Source organism: Hypomesus nipponensis, chromosome 21, assembly GCF_054491055.1.
Source record: "Hypomesus nipponensis isolate SF chromosome 21, ASM5449105v1, whole genome shotgun sequence".
Lineage (NCBI taxonomy): Eukaryota > Metazoa > Chordata > Actinopteri > Osmeriformes > Osmeridae > Hypomesus > Hypomesus nipponensis.
This window is the reverse complement of record NC_140381.1, coordinates 6,375,118-6,384,717: the sequence shown is the minus strand read 5'-3', so window position 1 is coordinate 6,384,717 and position 9,600 is coordinate 6,375,118. Positions and strand designations below refer to the sequence as shown.

The following is a 9,600-nucleotide window of genomic DNA, read 5'->3' as shown; positions in this document are numbered from 1 at the left end:
CCTGAAGGTTTGTGAGGAGTTCCTGGGTTGTGAGATCCAGGGTATGTTGGAGGACCTGCACCAGGGTTGTGAGACCCAGGGTATGTTGGAGGACCTGCAGCTCCATGAAAAGGTTGGAAAGAAACAGGCAGGTAAAGATGTTTGTACATATTTGGAACCATATTGCAATACGAATTGCAATACTGATACTGTTGGCCCCCTGCTAGGTTCAGGAGAGCATTGTTTTGGTGTGCCCAGCTCTTTCCACTCATCAAATACAAAAGGAGGATCTGGTTCAAGACTTTCACCTATGACAAAGAGATTTATGAGATTACAACAAGTATTTTATTCAAATATTCTGTGTCAATTACTGGACATTGCTATGTAACACTCAATTTGATTTATTAGCACAAATCAATACTCAACAAAAACACTTTGTCTTTGGACATTCCCAAACTGATTTAGCTGAAGAATTTCTCTTTTACTACTTTTTACTGTTTCTCAATTCTTACCACAACTTGATTTGCCAGCCTAAACAAAAACTACAACATTGATTTGTATTGTGTCATTTGATTGAACTCAATCGTTGTTAGTCTCTCACCCTTCACTAAAAATACCTTACCCGCCCAAGCAGAATTACGTATTACAATAAGAAATAGCAATATTGTAATATAGTCTAGCACAAGCATACAATGGCATATTCACAAACACACCTGGCTTAAGTATCTGCAGCCTAGCTTCCACAGGCTGGTCAAGTATGTGGACCAGATGCTCCTTCAGGATAGCTGTGAAGTCCTGTGATGCAGCAACAGCCTTTGAGTCCAGGTTCACCCGTGGTGTGTAGGGGTCAAAGGTCGCTTGGGAGGGAAGATCCACTGAAGCCTGAATTAGAGGAAGAGATCAGAGCCAGCAGATGAAACTGGACTCATTTAGTGTGGACACAAATCCAAATAAAGTTTTTCAGATATGAATGCACTTTCATAGAGTAAAGTACCTATCCAGGTTGTTTCTTAAAAACTGTTTTGACAAAGTTGAGTTAACTTTGCCCTACATCAACTACTGTATGTTTAAACCGTCTTTCACCTGTAGAAAGGCCAGGCTCTCAGACTGGCTAAGGAGGTTGTTGATTTAATCTCTGGCTCCACTCATCTTATCGATGTTCTGGTCAAACTTCTTCATGAGACCTTATAGCTTGGTCTGACCGCTCTCCTGATCGCGGTCTACCGTGTTCAGGGCCTCCCGCTCCTCCCGGTCCAGCATCTCCCGGATCTGCCGGTACTCACCTTCCAGAACCTTTTTCTTGCTAGATGCGGTATCTTGGAAAGCCAAGATTCAGATGTGAATCGGGTCTGTGGTGCTCGTAGAAGCCAATAACAAATCCTGTCTAATATATATTTACTATGATGTTCTACCAAATGTTTAATTTCTATGAACGTTTATCTGTAGCCAGCTTTGGTCTGGTCTACAACTGGTCTGACCTTCAGCTCGCTCTGTAGAATCTTCATCTCGTAAATGACATTTTGGTTCTTCTCAATTTTTCCATCCAGCATGCCTAGTTTGTTTTTCATGTCAGACTATTAAAAAAAAAGACAAGCAAGGAAGAAGGCTAAAGTTAATGAGACAAGATTTAAGTGTCTGGGTTGCAATGAGTGACTCAGACTCAATGACGTTAGCATTTTAAAAACAATGCCCATCGCTAAATGTAAGAAAGGCTCTGATACCATTTATTTAAGTGATCCGCTTTAATGCACCCTCCCTTGGACCTCATAAATACAGACCTCTTGCAAACTCGCTCTTCGTCGGGGGTGGAGAACTGACACAACTTGTGCACCTGCTGCAGACAGATGCTACAAATACAGCGGCGATGCTGGGTGCAGTAGAACTCCATCAGCTTGTGGTGGTCGGTGCAGATGCGCTCGCGGAAGTCTCCAAGCGGGTCGCTCAGCTGATGCGTGCCAAATATCGGATTCTCTTTGTGCGGTCTTGCATGGTCCTCACAAAAGGACGCCATGCACGTGAGGCAGGTTTTTACTGCTTTGGCCTCCATACACCTATCACATACAACACACTCGGGGTTAGGCTCTTCAGGCTTCATTGTTTCCTTCTCCACAGTTAGGCTGGATGTCATGATTGAGTTATGTTTCAGCGGAAATGGCTGACTGATTGCTCACGCGGTGACGAAAACAAACTCAAATGCAGATAAAACTGTAATTGAGTCCAGTGTTAGCAATATACTTCCATTAACCTAAGCTGATTGAAGGCAGTGCTTCTTAAGATGCCTCTTCAACCCGTGAGACCCTGTGTTGGTGATCCTTTTTATGGGTTAACAATCCCCAATTGTCACACCACGTCCTAATGAGGAAGCACAAACGGCCAGTTATTCAAAACCAATCTTACTGGTAATGATGTACTTTAACCCTGTCTGTCACATAAGCACACACTGCGTAAACAGTCCACATCAGAGCCCTTTTTATGGACAGAGACCATCCTGGTTGAGAAGCTGAATCAAGTTGTTTAGAACAGGGGTTTCATATGGTGTTCCTTCCATGGTGGTTTAATCCAAGTCAAGCTGGTTCCATGTACGGTTAGGACATGCCCACACAGTCGGGGTTAAGTTATGTCACCACACACACACACACACACACACACACACCTTTTGGGGCAGGTATTTTCAGGAAAGAATATAAGAATTATAGCCACCCACACTTCTACTGGACAATTTGAACAAGTTGGCTAAGAGTGAGCCCCATTCGGGTGGATAGACAGAGAAAAACTGAAAGGGATAACTGAGGAAATTGAGCATTTATTGAAAATGGCAAAAACCAAACAGCATAAAGTGAGTGATAAAGACTTTAATGTGAACATCATAAAATCATCCAAGCGTTGATTTGAATACACTCATAATGAGTATACGGCACATTGTTGAACTGAATGTCCTGCACTTTTGTTTTTGGTAAGCCTTAAAGGAACACTTAACCAGTAATTCCTAATACACAACCCGTGGACATAGTGCCCCACAATACACCCCATTACATGTATACAAATCGTTTATCATGAACCCTTCTTCCAGTAATATTTACAGAACTTTACATTGTCATTTCAATGCCAGGAAAGACAGAGTAAACAGCAACACACTTATCAGTAAGTCCCTTGGATTACTAAGTACAGAACATGTATGCAGACTTCAAACCTCTGTGGCTACACCCTGATGGAACTGATGGGTTCCCATTCTCAAAGCAGGTCTTAGTGTTTCAATAAGGTAACAAAGGAAAATTGAACAATACTTTTAAGACATGTTGAACAGGACGGGTCCATTGTCACCTGTAATTGACCTTAGTGATGGTGATGTAATGTGAAAGAATGTGATCCAAACATTTGATGTTAATATTATGCAGCACAATCGATCGTTCTCAGTGGCAATGCTCCAATCGATACTCACAAAAGAACCAAAGTCCAGGCAATGGTAAAAAGCAGAGTTGCGTAACAATTACATTATACTAAGAAAAGGAACCTCTGGGATTATAAACACACCAGGAGGTAAGATTTGTATATCTGAAGATAGGTCAAGATTCTTATTTACGAACAGGATTATTTGATACTCACACATCAGTATCTGAGCATTCATACGGATTTGTGTATGCATGCACATCTGTGTGTTTCCTCAAGATACTCAAGCTTGCAGTTTACACAAGCTAACAGACGAGCCATTGGAAAAAATCCAAAAAGCCGGGTACACCGCCTCCGCAAAGGGGAACACAAACGAGTGGAAGGGGGTCGCCCTATCTGCCACGTTGTAGAACGTAGCCGTCCCCTCCTCGCAATCCAGTAGCACGCCAACGCGTCTAGGATTAGGATTGACCAACACGGTCTCGCTGCTAGCGTGCCAGGCTGACAGCTTGACTTTGAACCACTCGACGCACCACGACTGGGCGTTCCGGCCTAGCCGGCTAGCGGGACCCTTGCGGTCAATGCTGTTGTAAGCCAGGCCTAGGCCGACAAAGTTGTTGCTGCTCATCTTGACCTCCCAGTAGTGACGCCCCCTAGAGAAGCCTTTGGTGCACAGCACCTGGGAGCAGACAGAGAAGCGGGCGGGGCAGTCGGGGTAGGCGTTGGGCTCGTCCGACACAGTGGCCACAGTGAAGTTCTCGCTGAGGCAGACGCGCTTATGGGCCGTCTTGCCGTCCAGGGTGAGGACCGTGCCATCTAAGGATATACACAAACACACACATGATTTCTACAAATATATTCCATCTAGATATAGACACATGACTTCTACAAATATATTCCATCTAGATACACACACATGATTTCTACAAATATATTCCATCTAGATATAGACACATGACTTCTACAAATATATTCCATCTAGATACACACACATGATTTCTACAAATATATTCCATCTAGATATAGACACATGACTTCTACAAATATATTCCATCTAGATATACACACACATGATTTCGAAAAATATATTCCATCTAGATATAGACACATGACTTCTACAAATATATTCCATCTAGATATACACACACATGATTTCGAAAAATATATTCCATCTAGATATACAGTAAAGAACATTGATGTACAAGGGAAATAGCATTGTTATCAACGTTTGTGAACTTGCATTGCAGAAGGTCGTGTCTTTTTGCAACCGAGGTGATATTTGGAGGCATCTTCGAAGGCTCTGGAACCGGAAAACAGGAAAATGTAAAGATTGTTCTAAGTCTAAGTAAACAAAGTTTTACTGGGCTTGTCCTTGTTCTGAGGTTCTTCACAGGTACCTTTTGGGCGCTCCTTCGGTGTTGGTGTAGACTGGGAGGGCTGCTTTTTTGTTTCTTAAAAAAAATTATACAATAACTACTTAGTCTCTTAAAACCTTGTAATAAAGTGCCTGCAATTATAGGTACTCTTTACAATATGACCGTATTTATTAAAATGCAAACACGTGACATTCCCACGCTAGCTTCCGCAAGACATCGGTCATGTAACATATCATGGGGTCTGTGAATGTTTGCTTTTTATGGACATGGGTTTAAAACCAGTGATGTAACTAAATCCATTATTCCAATTACAAAAGTCTCCCAAATTGTCATGATATAAGATATGAAAGTGAATAATCTGAATATTAAAAGTGTAAACGATTTACTGTCACCACTTCTCTGGTCCTTTGAATCCGTTTTCTTATCAGGCTCTGAAATCAGAATGAACTTTGTTAGACATGAATACGCACCGGGAATATGTCACGGTGTTAAAGGAATAATGAAGGAGGTTTCGCATGAGATGATATGAGGTTTCATACTCTTTTTCTGGCCTGCTCTAAGAGCAGCTCCTGGGCTGTGAGATCTGGGGGGCCTCTGAGTACCTTCTGCTCGTCCTAAAAAACAAAGACCATCGTTTTAGTCCAACTTGATACACCCCCCCACCCCCCTTTCATTGTGAAGTAGTTTGTATATGGGTAAGAATGACGCAATCCCAACCAAATATTGGCCCCCTGCCGTGCTCAGACAACGGGACGGTTTGTGGGTTCCGGAAGTCAGTAAACATTGGTGGAGGATTTGATATCAGCGGCGGTACAAAGGTGCTCTCCCCTGAAACAAAGAGATTCAGAGGAGGATTATAATGAAGCTCGAAGCATTTCTGAAAGATGGAATGTCTCTTAAATCATGAAAATCGCAATAAATGATCTGTGTACACATACTGCCTAATTTATACATCACATTTATTGAATCATAGATTTTCATTTCACTACCCTTGGATTGAAATCATTTTAGTTCAGTACCACAACCCAATTTAAGAACCAAAGCCCTGCATTATGATGATTATTTGATTGATCCATTTTATTGCTAGTCTGTCACTCTTGACTCAACGTACCTCGCATGCCCATGCTAAGTTCTGTAATGAAATAGGATATTACAATACATGCCAAACACATAAGTCACTAACAACTCTAACTGTCCAACAAAAAGCATACAATGGTATGCTTGGTAACAAATGCAAGCACAAACAGTGAGATAGATCAGAGACCTGGTCTTAGTATCTGCAGCCTAGCTTCCACAGGTTGGTTGAATATGTGGACCAGATGCTCCCTCAGGACTGCTGCAAAGGCCTGTGATGCAGCAACAGCCTTAGAGTCCAGGTTCACCCGTGGTGTGTAGGGGTCAAAAGCCGCCTGGGAGGGAAGATCCACTGAAGCCTGAATTAGAGGAAGCCGACAGCAGATGAAACTAGAGTCAGTTAGCGGGGACACATATCCAAATACATTTTTTCAGATATGAATGCACTTTCATAGAGCAAAGTACCTATCCAGGTTGTTTCCTAAAAGCATTCCTCTGACCCAGTTGAGTTCAGTTTTCCCTACATCAACTACTGTATGTTGAAACCGTCTTTCACCTGTAGAAAGGCCAGGCTCTCAGACTGGCAAAGGAGGTTGTTGATGTCATCTCTGGCTCCACTCATCTTATCGATGTTCTGGTCAAACCTCTTCATGAGAACCTGCAGCTTGGTCTGACCGCTCTCCTGATCGCGGTCTACCGTGTTCAGGGCCTCCCGCTCCTCCCGGTCCAGCATCTCCCGTATCTGCCGGTACTCACCTTCCAGAACCTTCTTCTTGCTAGATGCGGCGTCCTGGAAAACAAAGACTCAGACGTGAATTGGGTATGTGGTGTTCGTAGACACCAATACAATTACAAATCTTGTACAAATCTTATATAGATATTTTTTTTTTTACTACGATGTTCTACCAAATGTTACATTTTTATCAACTTTTATCTGTAGCCAGCTTTGGTCTGGTCTACAACTGGTCTGACCTTCAGCTTGCTCTGTTGACTCCTCATCTCAGAAATGACACTTCGGTTCTTCTCAATTTTTCCGTCCAGCATGCCTAATTTGTTTTTCATGTCAGTCTTGGAAAAAAAAGACACAAGCAAGGAATATGACTCAGACTCAAGAATGTTAAGTTAAAAACAATGCCCAGCCCTCAATGTAGGAGTGGCAGCTAGGGTTGATATTGACAATAGTGAATGACGGCCTTAAAATGCACCCGCCCTTGCACATAATAAATGAGTTAACAAGTAGTCTAAACAAACGTCGCAGACCTCTTGCAAAGCTCGTTGTTCGTCGGGGGTGGAGAACTGACACCCCTTGTGCACCTGCTGCAGACAGACGCTACAAATACAGCGGCGATGCTGGATGCAGTAGAACTCCATCAGCTTGTGGTGGTCGGTGCAGATGCGCTCGCGGAGGTCTCCAAGCGGGTCGCTCAGCTGATGCGTGCCAAATATCGGATTCTCCTTGTGCGGTCTTACATGGTCCTCACAAAAGGACGCCATGCACGTGAGGCAGGTTTTTACTGCTTTGGCCAGCATACAGGTATCACAGACGACATAGTCGGGGTTAGGCTCTTCAGGCTTCATTGCTTCCTTCACAGTAACGCTGGAATCACTCATCAGTGCCCTCAGTTTGAACGTATCCATGACGGTGCTGAGCACCGTGTTCTTTTTCAGCTCTGGTTTGGTCGAAAAGTGAGTCCTGCATTGCGGACAGCTGTAATTTTCTTTCCAAGTGGTGAAGAGGCAATCTTGACAGAAGTTGTGTCCGCAAGGTGTTGTCACCGGACAGTCAAATGGACAGAGGCAGATGCTACATGTCAGTTCATCTTCTAGACTCATGAGAGAAGTCATTTCCTCGGCCATGGCGGATCCGTAACAGAGTTGTGCTGCCAAGTGCTGCGTCACCATGGGAGGAGAAACGAAACTTAGAGAGCAAGAAAACGAAACTTAAATTAGGCCTGTTCGATCTCGGCAGAAAAATTACACGTAGGCCTAACTATAGATTATCAATAATTCCGCGGTGCGGAAAGTGTTCAATGAATTGGTGGATTATAGTGGACATGGGTAGATTCTCCTGGGCATTTATTTGTCTAATTCCTATAGGACATATTTTAATCACCAAATGTAGCTACGTTTACCCTACCGATGTTCTATGCAGGACTATTATTCATTTGTCTAGTAATCAAAAATTAACTTACTTCAGTTGGATGGATCTCCTCGTTAGTTGGCGTTACCAGACCGCAAACTCAGTTTCAAGCCTCAGCACAGGACAGGTGTATCGTTCCCAACCAATAATCAGTTGATCGCTGAATAAGTTACACTCTGTGCGCATAATGGGTGTTCACCTCCAAGCCAAATGGGTGGAGCCAGTCAACCATAGAGAGAAATTGCGACTTTTCTTGTGACAAATTAACTCATTTGAGATTGTAGGCTACTCTCAGTGATACTCAGTAAAGACTTTAAACCCACCGAACTAAAAGTAGTGATGGGAGAAACGAAGCTTTTCGAAGCAACGAGCTATTTGACACAATTGTCTCGAAAAAGTATCGCTTTTTCGAAGCGTTCGACACATCTTCTCCATAGTGACACCTGCTGGTCAGTTTACGGTATGGCGACTGTATAGAGTGAAGGAAGGAATCAAGTGACGTCAAGTCCTCGAGACGTCAGTCTCACAATCGTCATCGACAGTTTAATAAATAAAGGTTTTGTGACAAATGTTTTGATTTGCAAGTGTCAAAAATATGTTTACATATATATTGTTGTATTATAAACAACGTAACGTCTTTGCTACTTTACGTTTATAACATTTATTTTTAGGTTCTCTTATAACATTAATTACACAAAGTGCTCAACTGAGTATTGATTGTGGTAAGAGCGCAGCCTCTCAGTCAGACAAAGTGAGATCGCATCTGCTCACCCCGTTTTAGTGGAAGTATATGCTAAATGAATACATTATTATATGATAATGTAAGCAAGCGGTTACGTTTTTGGAACATGCTTTTGCAACCCTGAAAGGGATGACCACATTTGAAGGCTGGTCAAACTAGAGAAATATGTAGGCTATGTGCTTGTGTACGATCTCATATCTGTATCTATCTCTGTCTATCTAGATCTGGCAATCTATCTGTATCTCTGGCTCTATCAATGAATGTATTATGTAGCGTCCGTAGGCCTATGTCTATGCTTCGGACGTCCGATGCTTCGGACCACTTCGACACTTCGACTCTGATCACGTGGTTTTTGCACATTTGAAGCCACGCTCGACACGTTTGTATGGGTACCACTTGTTTCGAAAGGTCGATACCGCTTCGTGAGCACGTTATCTATGGAGTCAAATTAGGGTCAATAATAATTTGCAGGAGCAGAAAAAGATTAGCAGGAGCAGAACAAGATTAGCAGGAGCAGAACAAGATTTGCAGGAGCAGAAAGCGATTTGCAGGAGCAAAAATAGTTTTGCATCCGTAAAAAAAGTGTTGTATTATGCGAATTATTTTTGACAAACACTTTTTTTTACGGATGCAAACCTTTTTCTGCTCCTGCTAATCTTGTTCTGCTCCTGCTAATCTTGTTCTGCACCTGCAAATCTTGTTCTGCTCCTGCTAATCATGTTCTGCTCCTGCTAATCTGTTCTGCTCCTGCGAATCGTGTTCTGCTCCTGCGAATCGTTTTCTGCTCCTGCAAATCTTTTGCCGTGTCAAAATCGGGTCAAAAAGGTGTCCTATCAGCACGTTGCTTGTTGAGTAGCCAATCATAATGCTGCTCACCAACCATCCAATAATGGGGCAAAAGA

The 9,600-nt window shown here is 42.8% G+C and overlaps 1 protein-coding gene and 1 long non-coding RNA gene across 6 annotated transcripts; both read right to left on the bottom strand.

Annotated features, from left to right (window-relative positions):
* Positions 1 to 341: 341 nt before the first annotated feature.
* Positions 342 to 1,563, bottom strand: LOC146237650 (uncharacterized). The gene is made up of 3 exons (XR_014740646.1): positions 1,458 to 1,563; positions 1,063 to 1,295; positions 342 to 861 (listed from the first exon to the last, which is right to left on the bottom strand). It is a non-coding gene; the product is annotated as an uncharacterized LOC146237650 (long non-coding RNA).
* A 1,199-nt stretch (positions 1,564 to 2,762) lies between these two features.
* On the bottom strand, positions 2,763 to 8,409 carry trim25 (tripartite motif containing 25). 5 transcript variants are annotated; one of them, XM_084685822.1, is made up of 12 exons: positions 8,009 to 8,409; positions 7,077 to 7,734; positions 6,789 to 6,884; positions 6,373 to 6,606; positions 6,007 to 6,175; positions 5,854 to 5,874; positions 5,460 to 5,570; positions 5,282 to 5,356; positions 5,129 to 5,173; positions 4,764 to 4,817; positions 4,607 to 4,666; positions 2,763 to 4,182 (listed from the first exon to the last, which is right to left on the bottom strand). In XM_084685822.1, exons 2-12 carry the CDS (start codon positions 7,716 to 7,718, stop codon positions 3,650 to 3,652), a joined length of 2,040 nt encoding a protein of 679 aa, XP_084541948.1. In that variant the 5' UTR covers positions 7,719 to 7,734; positions 8,009 to 8,409; the 3' UTR covers positions 2,763 to 3,649. The 5 variants fall into 5 exon arrangements, with proteins under 5 accessions (XP_084541948.1, XP_084541949.1, XP_084541951.1 ...); XM_084685823.1 differs by having other exon boundaries at positions 5,138 to 5,173; XM_084685825.1 differs by having other exon boundaries at positions 7,077 to 7,706.
* Positions 8,410 to 9,600: the final 1,191 nt, after the last annotated feature.

What these genes read in the sequence shown, in the direction of transcription:
- trim25 (XM_084685822.1), bottom strand. Translation starts at nt 7,718, where the DNA reads ATGGTGACGCAGCACTTGGCAGCACAACTCTGTTACGGATCCGCCATG. An exon ending in GCTGCAGATACTAAGACCAG is followed by an intron (nt 5,875 to 6,006) that starts GTCTCTGATCTA and finishes ATTTCATTACAG; the next exon opens with AACTTAGCATGGGCATGCGA. An exon ending in ACTTAGCATGGGCATGCGAG is followed by an intron (nt 5,571 to 5,853) that starts GTACGTTGAGTC and finishes TCTTTGTTTCAG; the next exon opens with GGGAGAGCACCTTTGTACCG.